This window comes from Hyla sarda, chromosome 2, assembly GCF_029499605.1.
Source record: "Hyla sarda isolate aHylSar1 chromosome 2, aHylSar1.hap1, whole genome shotgun sequence".
Classification (NCBI taxonomy): Eukaryota; Metazoa; Chordata; class Amphibia; order Anura; family Hylidae; genus Hyla; species Hyla sarda.
In genome coordinates, this window is record NC_079190.1 from 221918103 (window position 1) to 221945560 (window position 27458).

The following is a 27458-nucleotide window of genomic DNA, read 5'->3' on the forward strand; positions in this document are numbered from 1 at the left end:
AGATTAAGATTTGTTAATAGAAGTAATATACAAATCTGTTTAACTTTCCGGAGCCAGTTGATATATAAAAAAAAGTTTTGGCCTGGAATACCCCTTTAAGACGGAATACCTCATGAAGGGATGGTAGCATAGCTCACTGAAATAAAGACACCAGGTATAGGTTATATTAAAGGGGTACTCCGCCCCTGGCATCTTATCCCCTATCCAAAGGATAGGGGATAAGATGTCAGATCGCCTGAGTCCCGCTGCTGGGGACCCCGGGGATCGCTGCTGCAGCACCCCGCTATCATTACTGCGCAGAGCGAGATCGCTCTGCACGTAATGACGGGCAATACAGGGGCCGGAGCATCGTTACGTGACGGCTCCGCCCCTCATGACGTCACGGCCCACCCCCATCAATACAAGTCTATGGGAGGGGGCGTGGCGGTCGTCACGCCCCCTTCCATAGACTTGCATTAAGGGGACGGGCCGTGATGTCATGAGGGGCGGAGCCATGATGTCACGCTGCTCCGGCCCCTGTATCGCCCGTCATTACGCACAGAGCGAACTCGCTCTGTGCAGTAATGAGAGCGGGGTGCCGCAGCGGCGATCCCCGGGGTCCCCAGCAGCGGGACCGCGGTGATCTGACATCTTATCCCCTATCCTTTGGATAGGGGATAAGATGCCAGGGGCGGAGTACCCCTTTAAGGAGGACAGTCTTGAAATGGTTGAGTTTGAGATGTTCACAAGACATGACATCACAGACAGCAGATCCTCACTGTTTTTTTTATTTTTTTGAGGACTGAAGAAAATTCTGAAAAAGTCTGAATGTTCCAAATGTATGTGACACTGAGAATAAAGTTCCAGTCTCACTTTGTAAAAGCCCTTACAATCTATCTGAAAGTGAGTTTTGTCTGTTTCACTTCCCATTATAACAAACTTTAGCAAATGCTGTAGTCAAACTTTAGTCATTATGACATTGCTGAAAATAGCACAATAAAGAGCGTTCAGGGACATTGCTGCAAAAAGAATGTCAAATTATGTCTTCACAGATGTCACCTCCTTTGCATAAGAAGGCAAAGCGATGAGCAATATGATCAGTAACAAGTGTCGGTACTATAGGAGCAAAAAGGGAGCTAAACATTTTAAAGCGGCTTTTAAGACTACTTGAGAGAGATAAGAGAATTGGAAAGTTTTGTTTTGCATCATTAAAGAGAAGATTATATGATTTAAGGATGAGTTCTTAAAGATTAAAATATGACAAAATTCATGACACCTAGAATATCCTTTAAGAAAATCATCTTTAACTCAGGGCCAAGGTTAAATATTCCATATATTATCTAGTTTAATATAAACACATAGACTAGTTCATTGGGTTCCCCTGCTGAGTCATGCAAACTTGTATTCTTCCAATCTTGGAGGGTGAGAAGTGAGATTGATGCCATACAGGATGGTTTGAGTATTTTAGAAACTGCTGTGATCCCCTGGGATTTTCACACAAATTAATTTTACAGAGAATGGCATGTAAAACCCCATCCATTCTCTAAGGATTTATGGACAGCAGCACTGCTCATTAGAGCCCCTACAGCTCTGTACTATGTTCTGTGGGCTGCTATATGGTGCTTTGTAACATAAAGAGCAGAAAAAAGCATATGGAAACCACAATAAGGTTCCATGCACTTCTATGGGTATGGGTTTGGGTTATATACAGACATAAAAAGGCTATGTGCATGAGACTTAAAGGGGTACTCCGGCGCTTAGACATCTTATCCCTTATCCAAAGGATAAGGGATAAGATGCCTGATCGCGGGGGTCCCGCCGCTGGGGACCCCCGTGATCTTGCACCCCAGTTAAAATCAGTCCCCGGAGCATGCTAGCTCCAGGTCTGATTACCGGCGACCACAGGGCCGGCGGCATTTGACGTCACCTCTCCGCTCCCGTGTGACGTCATGCTCCGCCCCTCAATGCAAGCCTATGGGAGGGGGCCCGGAGGGTGCTGGAGTAAAACTTTATATATATATATATATATATATATATATATATATATATATATATATATATATAAAGTTATATATAAAGTTATATATAAAGTTTTACTCCAGCACCCTTCGGGTGCAGCACTCCAATAAAAAAAGGTGTATTTATTCACACATATCTCAATACAGCAACGTTTCTGCTCCATCAACTGGCTCCAGAATTCTATTAAAAAATATTAAAGGGGTACTCCGGTGGAAAACTTTTTTTTATTTTTATTTTTTAATCAACTGGTGCCAGAAAGTTAAACAGATTTGTAAATTACTTCTATTAAAAAATCTTAATCCTTCCAGTATGTATTACCTGCTGAATACTACAGAGGAAATTCTTTTCTTTTTGGAATACAGAGCTCTCTGCTGAATCACGAGCACAGTGCTCTCTGCTGACATCTCTGTCCATTTTAAGAACTGTCCAGAGTAGGAGAAAATCCCCATAGCAAACATATGCTGCTCTGGACAGTTCCTAAAATGGACAAAAATGTCAGCAGAGAGCACTGTGCTCGTGATGTTAGCAGAGAGCTCTGTTTTCCAAAAATAAAAGACTTCCCCGCTGTAGTATTCAACAGCTAATAAGTACTGGAAGAATTAAGATTTTTTTTAATAGAAGTAATTTACAAATCTGTTTAACTTTCTGGCACCAGTTGATTTAAAAAAAAAAAAAATCCTTCCAATAATTATCAGCTGCTGAAGTTGAGTTGTTCTTTTCTGTCTGGCAACAGTGCTCTCTGCTGACATCTCTGCTTGTCTTGGGAACTGCACAGAGTAGAAGAGGTTTGCTATGGGGATTTGCTTCTACTCTGGACAATTCCTGAGACAGGTATCGTCAGAGAACACTTAGACAGAAAAGAATAGCTCAACTTCAACAGCTCATAAGTACTGAAAGGATTAAGATTTTTTAATAGAAGTAGTTTACAAATTGTGAGGGCAAAATCATTACTTGGAAAAATAAAGATGCAATAAGCCTTTATTTTTTTGACAAATCAAAATTTCTGGACTATTCATAAAGTAGGATCAGAGATTGACATTATCCACCTCAACCCATGCATGCTGTGTGTCTAGTTGGCTGCATTCGTGTATGGAGGTTTGACATACTACAAGCTAAATTTCCATCCTACAAAGATCATTCAGTGACTAGCAGAACATTTTGCTCTTGTCTTGACATTCATTGTCATTATCCAGTTTTAAGAACCATCATCTGGAATGTGCTTCAGTGGTAGAATATGACAGAAGGTGCAGTGATAGAATATTTATGCCCCATTTTATTTTCATCCTAAAATGCTTTCTGAATTGTAGGTTCTATAGTATGCAAATTTATGGTTGTTCTATATTGGTAACAATAAACTAAATTGGTAACAGTTTGGGCACCGCATTGTCGTTATGGAGCTATCTCTTATGCGTAGACCTTCACAGTCATTATCATGCCAACTGCTGTCCTGATGTCATTCCCCTTCACAAAGGGGTCAAATTCCAGAGATAAACCTCCTAATACATTGCCAATAGGGATGATTTTATTATTTACCTATTCTAACGTAACAATAAGTATATTCTATTCTATAGGCATTCCTAGAGGGCCTTAACAGATATTCCTTTTTATGGAAGAAAGATGTTCATGCAGAATTTCAAGATTTCCTGTATGGAAAGCAAAGGGTAAACACATTACCAAGACAAGAACATACTGAGAATGAGTTGCCCTTAAGAAACATGTAAGTCCATTATTTCTTCTTCCTTAATGAATTGTTATTTCTCCTTACTATAATACAGTAGTAAAATTCTATTACCAAGGTACAATATATTCTTATTTAATTAACAGTACGCGATTACTTTGCAGTGTATTATTGGTTAGATACAGTCTTGAGGAATCCAGGATGCTTTATAAATAGTGTATTTGTGACTATATAAAAGTATAACGTTTGATTTCTTTTATACAGATCAAGAAACTCTTGGTGGCTTCTAATGTTGTCAACAACTTTTAAAATTTTAATTAGACAGTTCTTATATAGCTTATAATACATATCTCTCGCTGCTGCCAAACCTTGTTTTCAGGTCACAACAATATCTTCATGTCAATAGTTTGTGGAATGACATGAATTTCCTCTTCCCTAAAGGTCTGTAGTTGGTGGAATGTGCATTGATTGAATGCAGTGACCCCCCCCCCCCCCCCCATAACACTGCCACTTCAGTACTTTCTGGATAGTGCCAGCACTACTGCACAACATTGCCAGCCACAGTGCCCCCATAACAATGCCAGATAAGACGACTTCCATAACAATGGCATAACACACCTCACATGCATACTCATTGCCTTTACACAGTGCCATACCGTGTTTCTATAAGACACTGCTAGGTACATATGCCACCATATAGTGCCAGTTAGGGAATACAAACAATGCCAAGACTTGTTATGTACCAGTCTTATTGTCCCTACTGTCTCAGCCACTTATGCCCATCCAAATGTACCATTTATTTTGTTACTTACCTTTGACTTTCTCTTGTCCTCATCCCTGTGAGTGACCAGTCAGCAGTGGTACCTTTCCCTATGCCCCAGGGTAGCACAAGAGGACGAACTCCTAGTATCATCTTTAGGGAAAGATTAGTTATGTTCATGTAGCAGCAGATATCTCTGCAAAATTAATGTATTCTTACTTCAGAATGAACCAGTTATTACTGTATGTTTCCTATATAGTGCACAATAAAATTACCAATCATCTTCCATTGTGAGGAAATGAAACAGCAACTTTCTCATATTTCAAAGTACTCAAAATATTACAAATCTTTACATATCATTGGTAAAAAAAAACTGGGGACCCTCTAATAACTAATGGCTTGTTTTGTATATGTATGTGATATTACTGCCACATGCATGAGGGTATTAAAATTTGTATTTTAATGTAACACTATTATTTTGAATTCACTATTTGGACCATGATTTTGATCTATAGATTCAAATAATCATTAGCAAAATTGGACGTACTACGAGAATGTGTTTGCTTAATGTCAATTGTTATGTTTGTAAAGTAAGTCAGAAATATTTTATAATAGTTTTCATTGAATTACTAAAATGCTTCCCTTCTAATTCATTTAGCAACAGTTCTACTGATATGAAGTCTTACAACACCTCATTGATAGCAGCAGAACGAGCATTTATTTTACCTTCTGCTACAGCAGTGACTGGTGGACCATTGTTGGAAGATTTTGAGGCTGAAATCTCTGCATATACGGTTTGTAGTCATTGCATTTAAATTCTATGTCTGTAGCCTGTTTGTAAATAGGGGGAAATGAATGGGGGTAATATTTAGCTTTTACTTATAGTGAGCTACTTCGTAGCTGGCTCATAGAGGATGATTTGGACACCGTTTTTTTGGGTTGCAATGCTTCAGCTTCAACCATTGTCTACCACAATTTCAGTTGATCTCAGATCCAAAACCAGCTCTAAAGTTGTGCACCGTGGCTTATTCACTAATGGTCTGTGTCCTGTATGTAACCTGTGATATTGAGGATATGTTTTTATATATTATTAGGCACAGCATATTTCCCATACACATTTTTGCAAATATTGTATAATGTTACTTCCTAAAATCAGGATGCCAGAGACAGCATTCAGAGACTCCCCGATCTCCAGCAATGCAAATGGATTCATGTAGACTTTCGTCCAATCAAGCAGGTTCTCAGTGCTTATGCCCTCCAGTGGATGTGGACCTTCACCAAGTACCTCATAGACCAGGTAACTTTTTTCTCTTAAATTTGGTTAGTGAAGCTTTATTGCTTTGTATGGAACAGGTGATAATAGAAATCAGGTCACAGTTTACATCTGCATAGTGACCAACATTTCAAAAGCTAAAATCTGAACATTTAAGCACTATGCCTAATATGGCATTGGAACACCCCCAGAACATCTACTTTTGGGGGAAGTTCATCCAAACACTGTGCCATTACCACTTCCTGGTACTGTCCTGGCAAAACTGGTACTGTTGGCAAGAATGCACTTGTATATGTTAGCACTTTGCTTTAACATTTCCTAATAAGAAGTAAACTTTGCTGTTGCAGATATAGAATATATCTGTTTAGAATCTCATCATAATGTTATTTGACAAAAATAATTTTCTTTTGAGTTTTCACATTTTTATACAAACTATGTGGATTATGGATAGTTACTGCTTTTACACAAGGAGAGATGACAAGGGGAAAGTAACAACACACTTAGCATTGTTAATTTATGAGGGCACTTTGTTAGGCCATGGACAACCAGGATTTTTCCGTGTGCATAAGCCAAATTGTTTATTGAAGGGTCCCATCTGGTCTGCATGTCAATTGTAATGCAGATATTGCAGTTCCCAAATGTTAAATGTGTGATCGTCTTGCCATGAATGCTACGGAATGCTTATGCTTCCTAGGAAAGCTGCACATAAATTTCAAGGGCATACATATCAGTTACTTGCAAATGTAGCCTTCACTGTCACGAGATTTACTAGCCAGGAAAAGTTTATTTCTGATGAAGTTGGTTAAAATCTCAGTTTGATTCTGAAAGAAAATTCTTCTCCCAAAGATAAAATGCTATGAACAAAATGTATAAATGTACACGTGTGTATTGCCAAGAAGCTACTGAATGTCTTTCAGTAAATAGACCTATTAATGATAGTCACTTCTTATTGAATTTTTATCCTTGAAAAGTTTGCTATTATTCTTTCATTCTCATTTTCTTTATTGTAGACAACCGCTACATTAAAAAGCCTAGATTCTTTCCTGAGAAGGACTGAGCCTCAGATAGAAAGTATAACAGGGGAAGAGCGGGATACAGGATCTTTCATGAAGATGATGTGTCTTTTTAATGAGGTAAACCTTTTTTTCTCAACATATCTATTTCTCATTGTCTACCCATGAATCAACTATTGTACTATATCCACATGTTATAAGAATCTTTTAGGTGGAAAGATCTCTTTTTCAGTTTTTTTTTTTTTTTTTTTTACAAATGTTAAGGTCTCTGCTTTCTTTGGTGAATAAGAATATTTTTAACATCCAGAGGCAAAACAACCATAATGATATTTTGCAACAATGGCATCCTGTCTAGAGGAATTCTCCATTAGCTAAACAGTCTGGAGTAAAGGTGGATGCATTTTTCTTACACTTACATTTATGGCAGAAAAACTAGGTCAGTAGATTGATTTGTACTGCCAATGTTGTTGGAGTTGTCAGAGAATGGTTTGGACTGGATACAGGTCTTAGAGGGTAATGTGTCTCCTTAGTACAACTGCCAAACTGGTGTAAGAATTCTTATGGGCCCTGGGAAAACATATACAAATCAACTTCACAGAAAGAAAATACTTTTATCCCTATTGGAGCCCATCTCTTGGAGGTAGCTACCCTGTAAGTCAATGCATGACCCCATAAAAGGGATTATCAGATAAACCTTAAATTCCTCCAAAAGGAATCTGACCCATCTGTAGTCAACTGTATCAGGGTTTTGGTCGATAGGGGGTTTAGTGTCTGAGACTCTCAGCTTTGAGAACTATTTTGTCTATACAGGTCATTGACCTAAGGATGCAAAAACAGATGTTCTCATTCGCTAAAACATAAAACCAAAATCTACATCATAAATCATACGTATTGAAAAGAGACTGGTGCAAGTTCACACTATCCTTTTAGATAATTTCATATGAAATGTTTATACCATGTGGTAAAACTTGTTCACAGTGTATATTGAAGTCACAGGAACAAGGTTATTGATATTTTATTTATTATAGATTTGGCACTCCTGCCACCCTTGCTTCCGTGCATTAACCTAATACTCCTTCCAAAGTGTGTCAATATAACTCTAATCAGCGTGGCTCAGTGAAGCATGTTTGTCTTTGTTATAATTAAACAAATTAGGTATCAATTCTGTTGGCAGGAGCTTAGAGTTCCTTTCTGTTGACCTGTTTTGTTTCCACTAATGTGATCTGCTTAACATAACTGGATGTGACTACAATTAGTATGGGCTGGCCTTTACCACAGTCATACATCAAGTCTTGCCCTCAGCTCACATTAATTAGAGGGTAAATTCTCATGCAGGAATGTGCTGCCAGTTCCCATGAGTGGCAAACACACGTACCTAGTCCAAGCTCTAGGTTCATCAAACATGGGCATTCTGTAACAAAAACATTACTTACTGCACTGTCTCTGTCTGATCTATTTAGTCCTTTGTCAAGGTTATTTGAGATATATTTGAACATGGCTTTTGTAATGAATAAAGTATAAAATAAAAAGACATACCAAGTACAAAGTCTTTTAGTATCTACAGTATTTGTAAAATAATGATCAGTGGATGCCTCAGCTCAAAGACCTCCATTAAAGGGGTTATCTAGGAATAGAAAAACAGAGCTACTTTCTTTCAAAAACCACTCTCTATCTGGCTCCAGTTTGGGTGTGGTTCTGCAGCTCAGTTCCATTGAAGTGAATGGACCCAAGTTGTAAAACCCCACCCAACCTGGAGACAGACCCAGGGCGGTTTTTGAAAGAAATTAGCTGTGTTTTTCGATTCCTGGATAACCCCTTTAATACAATCTACCAACAAAATAGTGTTTTTCGATTCCTGGATAACCCCTTTACTACAATCTACCAACAAAATAGATAAAAAGTAATTGTAAGTTTAGGTGACTCCAAAGTTTTGTAGAAGACTAGAAAATGCTTTAAAGGGGTACTCCACTGCTCAGTGTTTGGAACAAACTGAGCCCCGTCACGCCCCGCCCCCTCAATGCAAGTCTTAGGGAAGGGGCGTGACAGCCATAATGAAGGGGTGGGCCTAAGACGTCACGAGCTCCCGGCGCCGGGTCCAGCATTCGGAACAGTTTGTTCCAAGCGCTGAGCAGCGGAGTACCTCTTCAATCAAAACTTGCATAAATAAGTAGTAAAAACATAAAAAGCATTGTAATAAATCTTATTGAAGAAATATACCATATACCGCATCAACCACCTCTTCTCCTTCCCCTTTGCCTCCAAAACAGATCATTCAATCACTGAAAGATCTAGTTACATGTTGCCACTGGTTGTCTGTGGAGAGGGAAGGGGAGGAGAATGAGTGAGCTACGAAAGAGAGAGAAATAGAGACAGGCAGATAGAAAGAGAGGTAGACTGAAGCAAGGAGAAACACAGAGACATGGCTGCAGCTTGTAGTAAGTCTTATGTCTCTCACCTGTGCTGGATTCACATCCTACATTACTTAGTACTGTTCTATAATGTTTTAATGCTTAAATTTTTTAAGCTATAATTCCTTAAACTATACATACATTTGTGTGTTTTACATATATTTACATGTCATACACTAAAGCAACATCTATATATTATAATGTAATCATGTTTAAATCTTAAACCAATTGAAAAAGAATTTCTATGCAATGGCACGCTGATACCCTATTTTTGGTTTGTTTATATAATGTTTAATGCTTGGATTATTTCTCTACTAAATTAGGTTTCCTCCAAGCAAGTGGAAATGGAGGTACAGTTCTCTGTATTGCAAAAGACAGTGACGCTCTTAGAAAAACATCAGATATCTCTTCCAGCAGAAAGTGATGTTTTGTATAGGACAATGCCTGCCCGCTGGAACAATATGAAAACCAAGGTGTCACTTGCCAAGCAGCGCCTGGGTCCTAGGATACAACAAGAAGCTAACATAGTCACCAGGGTAATTTCTTTTATTAAGCCTTTACTATTCTCTGTATTGATTGTTTTAATTTAAAATCTCATTCTCATTTACGGTCCACTCTACAGGCAGCATGTTATGGTGAAAGACAAGCTAGGCAGATTGATATGTTGTTTTGTGGGAAAATATATTTATTGGAACTGGTAATTTATTCATTTTAACCTCTGCACATTTTGGGCATATGAGTCCATTCAAACAGCGAACACTGCTAACCACTAATAAGACCACCCACTGAGTTACTAAACCCAGAATGAGCAACAAACAAATTACTTTTCTCACAAAACTATATATCACTCTGCCCAGATCCTTCTACTCTGTAACATGCTGCCTGCAGATTGACCGCACCAATGGATTCACTTTACCACAGCCTACCTTAAAGGGGTTATTCACCATAAGGTGATTTTAGTATGTACCTACCAGACAGTAATGGACATGCTTAGGAAGGATCTGCGCTTGTCTTGGGGCTAAACACTATGCTGTGAGATTACCATAACACTGTGGCTAGCTTTTTGTAACTGGTATTTCCTTTTTCAGTTTTATTTTTTGCCTATAAATCCCATAATTCCATTTTACTCCCTCCCACACGTCAGCCACCCCACCCATTGAAACCTTAATGAGCTGCATCCATTCAAAAGACCTGTGGTTTTCAATCAGGATGCCTACAGCTGTTGCATTAGTTGCAGATTGATCCCTCTCCCACCAAGCGATCGCTCCACCCATTGAAGCAGACAGGCTCCCTGTCATCAGCTGACTAGTGAGTCAGGTCTCGACCACATTGCAACCAGGGAAAATCTGAGGCAACAGTCATTTTGTATGCTGGTAAAAATAAATAGTGAGGTGAAAATCACAGAAGAATTGTGAGAAAACCGTCACACACAGGTACAGGCACTATATTATGAACTACACTAACCTTACAGCCCCTGTAGCATAGTCAAATAAAAAAAAATCCTGGAATACCCCTTTAAATATACTGCTACTACTGAAAGCATGTTTCTGTTCCTCAAAGTATAAGGAAGCTCTGAGAAAGCCTTTTAGAGTAGTGCTTTTGCCAAAGTATTTTTGTTGCCTGGCCCAAGCAAACCCGGGCAGATGGCAGTGCCCATGACGATATGGGTAGCTATGGTACAGTTTTATATCCAAAGTGGGAGTAGACTTATTTGGTGGTGCCCATTCGTGACTCTGTAAACCCTGATACACCTATCGTACAGGCTGCCCATCAACCATGGCTGAGACCACATTTGCCCAATGATCTTCTCCTCTATGATTATATGACCAGAATTCATCCTTCAAAGATAATAAACATGAGGAACTAGTTAATAGGAATGCAAAGGGTTAGTGCAAACCAGTGAATATGGATCTAGCATTATATAATAGGCATATTAAGGGAGATTCATGAAAAACAGTGTAGTCGAAGAGTGGTGTAGTATCCTATAGCAACCAATCACATCACTTTTTTCCGAGGCCTTTTTTTTTAAATGAAAGAAGCAATCTAATTTGTTTCTATAGGCAACTGCTCCGCTTTTTCTTTGCACAGGTTATGATTAATCTCTCCCACTGTGTTTACATTGCAAGCAAACATTGTATAAATATTGTCAATACAAAAAAATTGTATGGTCAGCTCACTGCACCTCTGTGCTTGTCTATCCCATATAGACGGACTAGTCTGGAAGTTTAGATTGACATCAAACAGGCAAAGCAAAGATCCAGCACCAAAGTGGAAAATCTAGTAAAACATCCAATTTATGTCCAAACATTAAACCGATCCATACAGAGATTTATGGTATTTCTGGTACATCAATATTTGAGTCTAAATAAAAATGTTTTTACTGGATTTTCCATTTTGTTGCTGGACATCTTTCTTTGCTCGTATAAATATTGTTAGTATAACTTATTGACTGATCACAGTAGAAAGCATTTCTTTCAAATCCCAGCATCAAGTGTCGTCTTTTATGATGGAAGAGAGTTTGTCCTCTAGTTTAAGCTTCAGTTTTCTTCAGTTTCAAATAAAGTATCTATAGCAACCTCTTCTTGTTATGCTTTACTTTCTAGGGGTCAAGATTAATAAGTGAAGCTTTAAGCTTTATAGACTTAGATGTTATTATAAAATGTGCATGGACAGAGGAGGTCAATCCAATTTAATTGCTGAAGTACTATTGAATTGAACCACTGCTTGTAAGCCAGTGTATTCACTTGTAGGCTTCTCTGAGCAGGTTAAGTGGTGTCACAGATAATTACATGATGATTTTCCACTGATATCTTAAGAAAAACTGAGCTTTTTTAGAGCTTGAAAACAAACAAGAGATTCACTTCATGTATAAACTAAAAAGCAGTGGTATTTTTTTTTTTTTTTTTTTTGAAGAACTGCTTCACTTTTACAGCAAGAATTATTTACAATGCATTGGACCAAGCTACAGAATACATAGTAAAATATAAGAATGACATTTTTATATCTGCATATTATTCTTATCATATTCCCCCAAATTTTTGGGGGGTCAATAAGCTTGCCATTAGGTGTGGGTCCAGGGGTGTGGAAATTAAAAAAAAAAAACTACTTGTCCAAGGGACTAAAGCGGAACACAATCCACTTGTCTGTCCCTCAAGAAAATCCACTTGTCCTGGTAGATAAAATAATTTCAACCAAAATAGTACGATCCACCCCACTAGACCACCAGGGATGGATATAAGATCCTTTAGACACTGCTGACAGCGGTGATCTAATGGGTTAATAGGCGATCGCAGTATGCCAGACTATTAGCGGCGGGAGAGCTGTAGCTCCTCTTACACCCGAGCCAAGCCCAGAAAAGTCTAGATGTAACTTTTTGATCACCTTATAAAAAATTTCTAATATGAAGTGACCAAAAATGAGCAATTCTGGACTATTTTTTGACATTTACACCGTTCACCGTACGGTTTAATTAACATTATATTTTAATAGCCTGGACATTTCCACATGCAGCGATACCGCTTATGTTTATTTTTGTACATTATTTTTATTTAAAGAAAATTGGAAACTTTTATTAGGAAAGGGGCTTATTCACATATATAGCACTTTTTAAAATATTTTAATCACTATTTTTCAGTCTTCATAGGGACTTATGTGTTACTGGGGGGGGGGGGGGGGTGTTCTGCTTCTCCAGTTTATGTGCTGCATTTTGTGTCAGAAAATGCTGGAAGTTGCATTAAGTTACTAGATAACTATAGCTCCCAGCATGCCCTGATACAGTCTATTATTCTGTGGGTGTTGCAGCATGTTGCACTGTATAGTACAGTTAAGGTTATTGTGTAACATGCTGGGAGTTGTAGTTTTGGTTTGTGTCAGCTGCAGAGCCATAGTCTATGACAAGGAATACTGGGAATTACAGTTAGTAACTACAACACCCAGCATGCCCTGATGCAGCCTATGGCTCTGCAGCTGACCCGAACCAAAACTACAACTCCCAGCATGTTACACTTTATAGTTCTACAGTTTAAGTTATGATGCAACATGCTGGGAGTTGTAGTTTTGGTTCGGGTCAGCTGCAGAGCCATAGTCTGCATCAGGGCATGCTGGGTGTTATAGTTTTGGTTCGGGCGTGTTTGTGTGCATCCGTGGGGCTCTTGGTTGGCGGGTGAGTATGAAGGGGGTGGGATTCTGGGGGTGTAATTTAGTGCGGGTGCCATTAAAAATAAATAAAATTAGATGGCACAACTGCCCTAATGCCCGACGTGACAGTCCGCTCCTATACAAAACATTCATGCATACACATATCATACATGCACCAGCCACTGCCCCCATATCATACATACACACACCCGCCACTGCACCCCCCCACATCATACATTACATACACGCATACACTCACACCATACATATACACCATACATATGCACACATCATACATACACTCACACCATACATATACACCATACATATGCACACATCATACATACACCTGCCGCTGCCCCCCCACACATCATACATACACCCACCGCTGCCCCCCCACATCATACATTACATACACACATACACTCACACCATACATACACCATACATATGCACACATCATACATACACCTGCCGCTGCCCCCCCAAACATCATACATACACCCACCGCTGCCCCCCCACATCATACATTACATACATACACACATCACACTTAGACATCATACACACATCATACATTACATACACATCACACACAGACAGACATCATACACACATCACACACTACATACACATCACACATAGACATCATACATTACATACACATCATACACACATCACACATTACATACACATCACACATACACTCACACCATACATATACACCATACATATGCACACATCATACATACACCCGCCGCTGCCCACCCCACATCATACATCACATACACACACACACACACATCACACTTAGACATCATACATTACATACACATCACACTTAGACATCATACACACATCATACATTACATACACATCACATAGACAGACATCATACACACACCACACATACACTCACACCATACATATCCACCAGTGTTTCCAGCCCAGGGCATGCTGGGAATTGTAGTTTTGCAACAGCTGGAGGCACCCTGGTTGGGAAACACTGATTTACACCATACATATGCACACATTATACATACACCTTCCGCTGCCCCCCCATCATATATTACATATACACATCACACATACACATCACACATACACTCACACCATACATATACAACCACCCTTCCTGCCGCCGCCTGCATTCTCTGCCTCCTCACCTGAGCCGCCACTAGTGGACATCAGAGCTGTAGTCCTGGCCGGTGTGAGGTGAGATTTCCGTCCTCCCCCTCACCCCCCCCCCCCTGCTCTGTGTTTTCCCCGTGCAAACAAGCAACCGCCCTGTGGTGGATTAGGTCCTGTGGAGACAGATCAGGGGGAGGGGGAGGGATAGAGCTGTGTGCGGGGGATGGAGCTGTGCACGGAGCTGTCTACATCCTTTCTCTCACCCTGCTGTGTCTTCTGAGCTCCGTCCATCCTCCGGGAGGAGAGATAAGGGGGCTCTGCGGTCAGCTGGAGGCCGCCGCCCCCTCCATACACTCTGAGTGCCGGTGTGAGGTGTAGACTTCCATCGGCTCCTGCGCCTCACACCGGCATTAAAGAAAAATAAGGGGGAAGTTTGTCTGTCCCTGCTAGCCCGATACAGGGCTAAATCTATAAACAATTCACCTGCCCGGCGCCCAAAACTACTTGTCCCGGGCGTCGGGCGATAGAATTTCCACATCCCTGGGGTCTGCGTTCTGTGGTAAATGTAGGAAGCACCACAAAAAAATAAATATATATATATCTTCCCTTGACACGCTAGTTATAACTATATAAATAATAATGGATGCACTGGTGAATGACTGAATGGGCTGTCACTCTTGTTCTGCCCAGCATGCCGGACCCCATACAGGAGATTGCAGGGAATCCAAGTAGTTGAACTCCTTATGATGTGTAAGCCTGTTAAAGGGGTACTCCGTTCCCCTGCTTTCGGAGTTCCGCTCCCCAGCGTGATGGCCGTCGTACCTCCTTCCCATAGACTTTCGTTGAGGGGGCAGGCGTGACGTCACGAGGGGGCGGGTGTGACATCACGAGGGGGCAGGCGTGACATCACGAGGGGCGGCCCTGAACACAGAAGCCTGCACACACATCGTTCGGAACAATAACCTCCGGATGCCTTGGGAGGAGAGATCCAAAAGCAAGGGAACGGAGTACTCCTTTAAGGCTGAGTTTGTGGGAGGGGCGAGTGAGTACTTAATGCCCCCCAAATACAGATCAGAGCGTGTCGAACGTTTAGCGACATGCAAAGTTACTGCTTCCGGTGTTAGCGTCTGACGTTTGAATCTCCTACAAAAATTTTCAGAACGGCCGCTCAAGGTGCTGGAGCCTTGCTGATCGTGAGCCTAGCTTGAGGGGTGCAGGCGGAGGCATTCCTGGCAGCTCTGCTAACTGCCTCATGGTAGGATGCTGTGTTGCCCTCTGCATTCGAGGTAGGATATGGAAGGTATATGGTGAGGGCTGGCGTTGCCCGCAGTGTTGTCAGGGTCCAGGAGTGACAAGCAGTGAGTGGTCATGGTTCTGGGGGTGGTGCGGCCTCGGCATCCCGCGCAGCACCGTCAGCTGCCTCATGGCGGGATGCGGGCCTCCCGTCACCCGCACAGCTGCAGTCATCCATTCCCTGGGACAAAGGTTGCAACAACTGCCCAGTTGTTTGCAGAGGCTGAGAGTGGAGCTCTCGCTTGTTCTGTTGGACCACCCCAGTGGATCAGGTTTGACACTGAGAACGAGCTGGTGGGTTCCATCTGTTTTTTCCTACAAACAGCACACCAGAGAGCGCTTTTCTTTTTTCTTTTTGCCTTTGTTCTGACAGAAGGGTTAATGTTTTTTCTGATATTTTTGGCTGAAGCATCATGCATTACTGTGACGACACCTGGGCCTATCGGTGGGCTTGTACATAGAACCAATTATATCTAGTCTCAGTGTCTCAGTGTCTGCTCCCTTCTCACATAAATACCCAGTCAGTTTCTATCTCAAGTTGCTTCTATTCTGTTCTTCTACACTAGCTCTTGTATACCCATGGCTTGTTTTTAATCCTGTTTATTCTGACCCCGGCTTGTTACATAACTATTCTCTGCTTATTGATTTGGTACCTTTGCTGCTATCTCGGTTTGAAAAAGGCTTGTTTGTCCGCTCTCTATCTGTTGGTCTGTTTATCTCCTGCGTTTTGCTTCTTGTTCTTTGCCTGTTAACCCTTTGTTATTATTACTTTTGGACCTTGTTAACTCAGAACAGGGACCAACGTCTAGTTGAGGATCCGTTTGTTAGGGCGAATACTCAAGCAGGCAGAGAAAGTGGATGTGGGTGAGCTCAGGGCTGCACTTATCTCTGCCGACATGACAATAAACAAAGCCTAAATACTGCATCTGCTGTGCTCCTGTTGATATGGATGGAATGGTAGCTTTTAAATATTTTTTCTTGGTTTCGCCATAGATGTTTTTGGTAAACTGATTGATGTCATTACAAAGTACAATTGGTGGCGCAAAAAACAAGCCACCTTGTGGGTCTGAAGGGGCAAAATGGAAAGGGTTATTATGATTTTTAAAAGTTCATGAGGAAACAGCTTATTTATAATATTACTGTAATACCTTTTACTGTAAGCATGATATTTTTGTTATATGTCTTTTGTAATAGGATTTAGAAATGTTTCAACGTAAACTTGATGTTCTGGGTGCTGACATTGAGACTTCTGAGGTATTCAAGTATGACTGCAGATCACAGGAAGCTTTAAAAATCATTCATAACTTCAACACATGGGTTCAAACCTTGCAAAATGAAGCAAAAGACCTTAAAGAACTACAAGAGCTTCTTGAGACTACAGTCGTTGACTTTTCCATTTTAAACAAGTATGTGTTATCTACATCTTTTTTTTTTTTTTTTTCCGGAAAAGTAGTAAGGGTTTTAAGGCTTTAGGGTGGGGCTGCATGGTAGTGACTTGTTCATCTGGACTGCTGCTGTAGATCAAAATTTAAAACTAGTCTAAGGGTATGTTCACACATACAGGATCTGCTGCATGTTTTTGCTGCATATTTTCTGCAGCTGATTTTGCTGCCCATTGAAATTAATGGGTACCAAAATCAGCTTCACAAAATATGCAGCAAAAATATACAGCAGATTCTGTATGTGTGAATGTACCCTTAGACTAGAGTGTACCCTTAGACTGAGGGTATGTTCACACGTACAGTATCCTGCATAGATTTGATGTGCTGGATTTTCCACTGCAGATTTCAATGTAAACTAAATGACTGAACACAGCTTCTAATCTGCAGTTACAAATCCTGCGATTCAATTCTGCGCAGGATCCTGTACGTGTGAATAGGCCCTAAGGCTGCATTTTCACTTGGCAGTTTTCCACTGCAGTTCTTCAACCAAAGCCCAAAGCAAATCCATGATGAAGAAGAAACAAAAGTCCTTCCATAAAATTAGCAATTCCGTTTGAATCTACTTCTGGCTTTGGCTCATAAGCCGCATTGGCAGTTTTCCCAATAAACTGGCAAGTGGAAACATGGCCTAAGGCTATTTTCATGCATGTGTAAAACAAATGCATGTTTGCATCTGTATGACAGGCCCAAGTCCAGCCCAACTGTGGGTCTAATGATGCAAACTAACTTTAAGTATCATCATGATCCCTATTTGGGCTATTAGACCTATGACTGGGCCTAAACTTGTGGCTGGCTCGATACAAAAAAGCATTTTAGGGTGCAGTCACATGTGGCGAATTGGCTGGCTTTTCCACATCTGCACCCAATTGTGTTGAATTTACAATAGTTTTCTTGCAGATTTGCCAATGTGGATTTTGGTGAAACTGGGCAAGGCGCAAAAATTGTCTAAGGGGGTATACATATGCCGCCCCCTGCCAGATATATGTGCTTCTCCATGCCGGATATATTGAGAGGAGCACACCTCTTAATAAATCAGACAAATCTGCAACAGCCTCAAAAATCTGCATAAATTGTACTAAATTCAGCTCACGGGGAGGCCATACCCCCTTTGTGCCATGCTGAGCCCACCCCCACTGTGTTTGCCCACTTGGTGAGCGCACCACAGACCTGGCACAAATTCATAAACCTGGGCCAGAGTATTTAAAAATCTGCAGTTGTGGATCTGCAGCATGTCTGCAGCAAACTCCAGAAGTCCACAATAAAGTCCACAACATATTCACAGTAAAAACTGACATACTGCAGGTATAAAAGCCTTTCTGCACGTCACTTTCTATGTGGATTCTTAAAATAATTCTCATCCACTTTTCTGCTACTGTGACACATTGCGGATTTTCCTCAATAAATCTACAGAATATCTGTCCCATGTAAACATTCTCTTATATTATTGTTTAGTTGGCTAAAATTGATATTTTCACGTTATATTGTTTTACTGTCTTCATTGCTGATATGAACATTCTGTTTGTTCCACCTGTCACAGCTGTGAGGACCTGCTGCAGAAACTCAGCCTTGTGTGGCAACATGTAGATTCCATCCTTCAAGAGCAAGACATATGGAAGAAAGAGCTGTGGCAGAATATGAACACAGATGAACTGAACAAAAAAACTAAGAAACATCTACTCCTGTTGCAGTCTTTTCCTGGAGAAGTCCAAGAATGGGATGTTTATAAGAAAGCCATGGAAATTGTCAGTATCATGCATGTAAGTATTTTTTCTTTCATTTTCTTAGAATACAATATTTTCTTCTATGAGGATGCTATGTTTAAGAATCAAGACAGATTTTTTAAATTCACTATCATGCCCAGGCTGCACAGCAAAACAACAAAAGCTTTAAAGGGGGTACTCTGCTCCTAGACATCTTATCCCTTCTCCAAAGGATAGGGGATAGGATGTCTGATTGCAGGGTTCCCGCAGCTGGGACCCCTGCAATCTCTGTGTAGCACTCGGCGTTCGTTAAAGAAGTAGTGTAGTGCAAAGTATTCCTACTGCGTTGTGCCCGGGCTGCAAAAAATAAAAAAATAAATAAAATAAACTTTTACTCACCTTCCTGCGCTCCCCGTAGCGCCACTACAGTTGCTCGGTCCTCCGGTCCGGTCTTCTTCCGTGTGCACGGATTGTCACACTGAGCTCAGCCTATCACCAGCCGAGGCGGGACATCAATGCGGCTCGTGATAAGCTGAGCACAGTGTGAAGATCCGTGCATACAGCAAATAGACCGGACCGAAGGACCGAACAGCTGTAGCAGCGCTATGGGGGAACCCAGGAGGGTGAGTTAAAGTTTCTTTTTCTTATTTTTGCAGCCCAGGCACAACGGATTAGAAATACTTTGCACTGCACTACTCCTTTAAGAACACTGGGTGTGGGGCGGCGGGGATCGTGACATCACGGACACACACCCTCGTGACGTCACGCCTCAATGCAAGTGTCACGATGCCGGCTGGCAGGTAGTGGATCCTCTGTGCCAGAGAGGGATTGGCGTGGACCGTGCTAGTGGACCGGTTCTAAGTCACTACTGGTTTTCACCAGAGCCCGCCGCAAAGCGGGATGGTCTTGCTGCGGCGGTAGTGACCAGGTCGTATCCACTAGCAACGGCTCACCTCTCTGACTGCTGATGACAGGCGCGGTACAAGGGAGTAGGCAGAAGCAAGGTCGGACGTAGCAGAAGGTCGGGGGCAGGCGGCAAGGATCGTAGTCAGGGGCAACGGCAGGAGGTCAGGAACACGGACTAGGAACAGACAAGGGAACGCTTTCACAAGGCACAAGTGCAACAAGATCCGGCAAGGGAGTGCAGGGGAAGTGAGGTGATATAGGGAAGTGCACAGGTGGGAGCCAATTAAGCTAATTGGGAAGATTGGGCCAGGCACCATCATTGGTGCACTGGCCCTTTAAATCGCAGAGACCCGGCGCGCGCGCGCCCTAGGGAGCGGGGCCGCGCGCGCCGGGACAGGACCGAGGGAGAGCGAGTCAGGTACGGGGGCCGGGGTGCGCATCGCGAGCGGGCGCTACCCGCATCGCGAATCGCATCCCGGCTGAAGGCGGGACCGCAGCGCACCCGGTCAGAGGATCCGACCGGGGCGCTGCAACAACGAAGATGAGGCGAGCGCTCCGGGGAGGAACGGGGACCCGGAGCGCTCGGCGTAACAGTACCCCCCCCCTTGGGTCTCCCCCTCTTCTTGGGGCCAAAGAACCTGAGGAAAAAAAACTCAATTTTTCCGTGATGAGGTCCGATGCACATTAGGAGGGGTTCTGTGTGGAAACGTACGAGACAGTCCAATCTTTTATTGTAAAAACAATAGATGTAGAGGGGTCTGGCGAGACTGGTCACAGGAACGTAGAACCTGTTGATGAGAGAGGCCAAAAAAAATTTTTCTGCAGATCCGGAATCCAAGAAGAGCATAGTAGAGAAGGAGAAGGTAGAGGCAGATATCCGCACAGGCACAGTAAGGCGTGGAGAAGCAGAGTTGACATCAAGAACTGTGTCACCTTTGTGCGGAGTCAGCGTACATCTTTCCAGGCGGGGAGGACGGATAGGACAATCCTTCAGGAAGTGTTCGGTACCGGCATAGTACAGGCAAAGATTCTCCATGCGGCGTCGTGTCCTCTCTTGAGGTGTCAAGCGAGACCGGTCAACTTGCATAGCCTCCGCGGCGGGAAGCACAGGAACAGATTGCAGAGGACCAGAGGAGAGAGGAGCCGGGGAGAAAAAACGCTTCGTGCGAACAAAGTCCATATCCAGGCGGAGCTCCAGACGCCATCCGGAAGAACGCATGTCAATGCGAGTGGCTAGATGAATGAGTTCATGTAGGTCAGCAGGAGTCTCTCGTGCGGCCAGAACATCTTTAATGTTGCTGGATAGGCCTTTTTTAAAGGTCGCGCAGAGAACCTCACTATTCCAGGACAACTCGTAAGCAAGAGCACGGAACTGAATGGCGTACTCGCCAACGGAAGAAACACCCTGGGCCAGGTTCAGCAGGGCAATCTCGGCTGAAGAAGCTCGGGCAGGTTCCTCAAAGACACTTCGAATTTCCGAGAAGAAGGAGTGTACAGAGGCAGTGACGGGGTCATTGCGGTCCCAGAGCGGTGCGGCCCATGACAGGGCTTTTCCAGACAGAAGGCAGAACACGAAAGCCACCTTAGACCTTTCAGTGGGAAACTGGTCCGACATCATCTCGAAGTGCTGGGAACATTGCGAAAGAAAGCCACGGCAATACTTAGAGTCCCCATTAAATTTGTCCGGCAAGGACAGGCGGAGGCTAGGAGTGGCCACTCGCTGCGGAGGAGGTGCAGGAGCTGGCGGAGGAGAAGATTGCTGGACGGCCACCGTGGTGAGGTCAGCGACAACTGGCAGAGGAACTTCAGCGGGATCCATGGCCGGATCTACTGTCACGATGCCGGCTGGCAGGTAGTGGATCCTCTGTGCCAGAGAGGGATTGGCGTGGACCGTGCTAGTGGACCGGTTCTAAGTCACTACTGGTTTTCACCAGAGCCCGCCGCAAAGCGGGATGGTCTTGCTGCGGCGGTAGTGACCAGGTCGTATCCACTAGCAACGGCTCACCTCTCTGACTGCTGATGACAGGCGCGGTACAAGGGAGTAGGCAGAAGCAAGGTCGGACGTAGCAGAAGGTCGGGGGCAGGCGGCAAGGATCGTAGTCAGGGGCAACGGCAGGAGGTCAGGAACACGGACTAGGAACAGACAAGGGAACGCTTTCACAAGGCACAAGTGCAACAAGATCCGGCAAGGGAGTGCAGGGGAAGTGAGGTGATATAGGGAAGTGCACAGGTGGGAGCCAATTAAGCTAATTGGGAAGATTGGGCCAGGCACCATCATTGGTGCACTGGCCCTTTAAATCGCAGAGACCCGGCGCGCGCGCGCCCTAGGGAGCGGGGCCGCGCGCGCCGGGACAGGACCGAGGGAGAGCGAGTCAGGTACGGGGGCCGGGGTGCGCATCGCGAGCGGGCGCTACCCGCATCGCGAATCGCATCCCGGCTGAAGGCGGGACCGCAGCGCACCCGGTCAGAGGATCCGACCGGGGCGCTGCAACAACGAAGATGAGGCGAGCGCTCCGGGGAGGAACGGGGACCCGGAGCGCTCGGCGTAACAGCAAGTCTATGGGAGGGGACTTGGCGGTCCTCATGCCTCATCTCATAGACTTGCATTGAGGGGGTTTGGTGTGACGTCACAAGGGGCATGGTTGTGACGTCACGACCCCTGCTGCCCGCTCCAAGCATTCGGAACAAAATGTTCTGAATGCTGGGGCAGTGGAGTACCCCTTTAACTTACCTTTCTCTCTCCTTTGTAGTCTCCTATATCAGGGTGCTCTGTCTGTGGCAGGGTATTTGCAGGTCCCCACTGATCTTTGGCTTCCTAGAGATGTAGCCATGATGTCACAGCGCTGATCAGCCATTTAATAACTGCAGTGACTGCAGCGACTTAGTCAGTGATTGGCCGAGCGATCAGATAAAGCAAAAAAAGCACCACAGAACAGATAAAAGGCCTTTAAAGTGTTACTTTCATTATAAAAAAAAACTTTTAACATGTTGCAGATAGGTCAAATGTTTTGTTCGGCTGGGATCTTAGTGCTGAGAGATATATACAATTGAGGAATATAGCTGGGTGAAGTGCAGACCTCTTCCATCCTATAATGGTCTATAGACTATAATAGAGCCATCACCTACAATCAGACTGGCTCAGCGCTGAGACAGGATTGAAGGGTACTACTGCTGCAGTTTTCACCCAGGTATATCTTGCAATTGGTGGGGGTCTGTCCCTACTAAATATAGTAACTAAATATTTAGTAGTGTTGCTCGCGAATATTCGCAATTCGAATTTTAATTGCGAATATCACATATTCGCGAATTCGCGAATATGAGGAATATAGCACTATATATTCGTAATTACGAATATTTGTTTTTTTCACATATGTGAAATTTTATGCGCATATTCGCGAATATTGAGTCCTCCCTTATTTAATGGTATAGGGAACTATGACTAGTGCATTAACTCTGTGATTTTTTTGGGCCCATTGTGGTCTATGGGGATCTCACGGCATGTAAAACAATAAGCTAAGCAGGACTGTCTCGTCCCGGGGTGGGACAGAGTTTTACAGTGTTGTGGTTTAACTTTACTTTCCTGGAAAAGCTGCTGAGTTGCCCATAGCAACCAATCAAATCGCTTCTTTCATTTTTCGCAAGGCCTCTGCAAAATGAAAGAAGCCATCTGATTGGTTGCTATGGGCAACTCAGAAACTTTTCCTGGAAAAGTTTCTGAGTTGCCCATAGCAACCAGATTGCTTCCTTCATTTTTCAGAGGCCTTTTCAAAAATGAAAGAAGCAATCTGATTGGTTGCTATGGGCAACTGCCCAACTCTTCCTCTAGCGACATACTAAAAGGAATGACAAAGTGGGAGTGGAATGCCCATAGAGAATAATGGGCCAGAGTGGAATGCCCATAGAGAATAATGGGCCAGAGTGGAATGCCCATAGAGAATAATGGAAATGTTATATTTAAATTAGAGACAAAACTGTTTTGATGAATCTCCCCCATAGAGGGAGATTAATCAAAACCTAACCAGAGGAAAAGTTTCTGAGTTGCCCATAGCAACCAATCAGATCGCTTCTTTCATTTTGCAGAGGCCTTGTGAAAAAAGCGATCTGATTGGTTGCTATGGGCAACTCAGCTGCTTTTCCAGGAAAGTAAAGTTAAACCACAGCACTGTAACACTCTGTCCCACCCCAGGACTCGAACCCGTGGTGGTCTCCCATCCCACTGTGCTGCCGAGACGGTCCTGCATAGCTTACTGTTTTACATGGTGTAAGTTCCCCATAGACCACAATGGGCCTATTGGTTTCAATGGGCAAAAAATCATAGAGTTAATGCACTAGTCACAGTTCCCTATACCATTAAAGAAGGGAGGACTCAATATTCGCGAATATGCGGAAAACCAGTGTAGAGGAAGAGTTGTGCAGTTGCCCATAGAAACCAATCAGATTGCGTCCTTCATTTTTGAAAAGGCCTCTGAGAAATGAAGGAAGTAGGTCCTCAGTGAAATTCTAGTTTTGAGAACATCATATTAAAAATTATACCTTTGCTAGAAGATTTTTATTTAGTATATACTGTACATAAGGTACTTGACTTTTTTATTCTAGGTGACATTACCGTTAATAGAAGACCTTAGTAATCCTGCAATGAGGACAAGACACTGGAATCAGCTTGTTCGGCAAACAGGGGGAATGCTTCGCGTAACTGCAGATAGCTTGAAGGCGATGACCTTGGGTGATTTACTTGCAATGGGCCTACAGAGTATGTTACTGAAATAACTTTTATGCTTAAGATCATTACTTGCTACCTATGGATTCTGTTGATCACATGATTGCTGTGACAACTGAAAAATGACCAGGGATGTCCCCCGCCATAGACATGAATGGAGGGGGCATGTCTTGACATCAAAAAGGGCGTGGTTTGATGTCACGTCTGCAGTCCCGGAAACTCAGAGGTTTACGAGACTAGAGCAGCAGCCTGGCACAGAATGCTGGGTGCTGAACAGAGATCGCAGGGTTCCCAGTGGCGGGCCCCCCGCGATCAGACGTCTTGTCCCCTATTCTTTGCATAAGGGAAAAAATGTCTATGGGCGGAATACCCCTTTAATGAAGGTAAAACTACCAAAACTATAGCATTACTGGGCTTTGTGGAAATCTATAAATCCACAAAGTGATTTGTTTTTGTTCTCTTTTTTGAAAAGAATCTTTAAAAACTATTATACAAATCTTTTTATATTTTTCTGTACTGTCCTCTACTGTACATATAGTAAAAAACTGAGGTGGCAAAATGTTAACATCATGTAACACAGAATATTTTCATTGTGACCATTATAACATTAGAACACACACAAGATGTAAGGACAATTGTACAGCGAGCATTGCGAGATGTGACAATTGAAAGCTCCTTGAAGAACACTGAAGAAGTCTGGCTAAGCCGAATATTTGACCTTGGTCCTCATAGCAGAGTCATATCACCCAGAGCTGAAAATGAGGTATGTGATTGAAGAGAGTCACAAAACTGGGCATAATATGAGTTGGATGATACTGGGTATGAATCTGCACCAATTACCTGATTTCACTTCCCGTCATGGTCTCACTTCCCGTCATGGTTTGTATCAATCATGTAGGAAATTTAAAGAAGCACTACATTGCTTGTGTAATGCAGCATAGTTTTTTTTTTTTTTTTTTTAGAGAATAATGTAGAGGTTCTTGTGTATGCCTTGTGTATACCTATTTTAACATATTCTTGGTCTGTGACATATAGTTACGTCATGGATGGCTATACGGTCACATGAAATTATATATTTTTACATAATTTTGCATTAACCATCTTTGAATCAAGTGCAGGAGCTGTGCTTGCTTTAAAGACAGTGAGAAATGGCTGCAAAAAGCAACCATGACCCACCTCTAATGCTGTGAAGCGGTTATCATGCTGTTTTCCAACATAAATCTTTTAGATCCTGTGATCAAAGTTGATCCCGGGATCTAAAAAGGTAAAATTGCTGGTTCCAGTGGGTTTGGGATAAGTAAAATTTTCCTGACATGAACTTCTATTCTTGCATGGTTTTGACTTTACACTTTTGCATGACCTAATGTATTGATATGGACTTTTTCAGGAGCTTGCCAGTTCCGTATCTGGTAGTCACTACACCAAGGGAGATGTAAGCAGAAATGTAACAACTGGAAAAGGCAGCCGAAGGCTCAGTAGGCTATCAGATCGTGGCTTTCACTTTTCCAAAAAGGCTGGCAGGGGAAGCACAATGTCCTTGTATGAGTCTCTGAAGCATATAGAGGTAAGAAAAACCAGTAGATTCATTTGAGTAAGTGTTCTATATTTCTGTTGCTTACGTTACATTTTGTTGTGTTGCTGTTTTATTTTTTTTTATTCTACAGAAATGACATTCATACAAAAAGTCACAATTAACAAATCTCCCTAAAAAAACTAAAAATCCCACCCCAGTCAGTAGGGGCAAGAAATAAAAACAGAGATAAACCAGCTCATTAAATTGCTATCCTGTTCTATTTTCTTCCTCCCATGCTAAAATATTTTAGGTCAAATATCCTTCCAATCGCGCCAGATTCCCACAGCAAGTTTCTCCTTTTTAGTAGAGCCACGAGCAGGAAGGATTTCATACATCTTAATCGTACTGAATACGTTTTTCCATTCAATCAAACAGGGGACTTTATCTGAAATTCAAGTCCCAAAACCTTAGCACAAAAAAGTGTTTTTCAAATAAACCTCTCTACTGGAAAGGAGAGTGTTGTGTTGTTTTTGTGTTGTGTATTTAACTTAGGCCTTACGTTGTGAACATTAAAAAAGCACTAAACTGCACTAAGTATATACTAAGAAATACTCCCTCCTTCTCATTGTCCTATGTCTGGCTGTGAGACAGCAGGTTGTAGCAGGAGACTCCATCCTTTCTCCAGTAGGACATATAATAATTTTTTATATTAACTGGCTCCAGAAAGTGAAACAGATTTGTAAATTACTTCTATTTAAAAATCTTAATCGTTTCAATAATTATCAGCTGCTGAAGTTGAGTTGTTGTTTTCTGTCTGGCAACAGTGCTCTCTGCTGACATCTCTGTCTGCCTCGGGAACTGCACAGAGTAGAAGAGGTTTGCTATGGGGATTTGCTTCTAAACTGGGCGGTTCCTGACACACGTGTCATCAGAGAGAACTTAGACAGAAAAGAACAACTCAACTTCAGAAGCTCATAAGTACCGAAAGGATGAAGATTTTTTAATAGAAGTAATTTACAAATCTGTTTAACTTTCTGGAGCCAGTTGATATATTAAAAAAAAGTTTTTTCCTGGATAACCCCTTTATACTCCCCACTTCCTTTTTAGTGAAGCCCTGATTCTAACCTATTCCCCAGCCAAAACATGGAACATATCAGCAGAATATTAACCCTTTTGTTCATTGCAGAGTTTCTACAAGACTGTCTCAAGGATTTACGGAAAATCCTTCCAACTGACAAGATTTTCCTTCTTTCATCATCTATTGCTAAGCTTAGTGTCCTTTTAACAATGCTACTTTTTAGACAGTTATGTCTTATTAGACAGTTGTCTATGTGATTGCGTTGCTCTGTGTTTTATAGTATTCATCTTTTATGTATTGGTGTGTTTTCTTGAGGCTTTTGGAAGCCACTGGGTATATTTTTAACACAATAGCAGCATAAATTATTTGTTTTATTATTGCACTCTGTAGATACAGTTTATGTATAAATCC

General features: G+C 42.4%; 1 protein-coding gene across 2 annotated transcripts in view; it reads left to right on the forward strand.

Annotated features, from left to right (window-relative positions):
• Positions 1–27458, forward strand: part of LOC130355786 (uncharacterized) — a 477167-nt gene that overhangs the window by 58737 nt on the left and 390972 nt on the right. For both annotated transcript variants that reach the window (XM_056556452.1, XM_056556451.1), the window contains 10 exons: positions 3570–3715; positions 5095–5230; positions 5593–5733; positions 6720–6842; positions 9454–9666; positions 16886–17097; positions 18671–18890; positions 24336–24489; positions 25068–25219; positions 25844–26020. In XM_056556452.1, the coding sequence (XP_056412427.1) occupies positions 3570–3715; positions 5095–5230; positions 5593–5733; positions 6720–6842; positions 9454–9666; positions 16886–17097; positions 18671–18890; positions 24336–24489; positions 25068–25219; positions 25844–26020 (1674 nt within the window). The remainder of the gene's footprint in view (positions 1–3569; positions 3716–5094; positions 5231–5592; positions 5734–6719; positions 6843–9453; positions 9667–16885; positions 17098–18670; positions 18891–24335; positions 24490–25067; positions 25220–25843; positions 26021–27458) is intronic.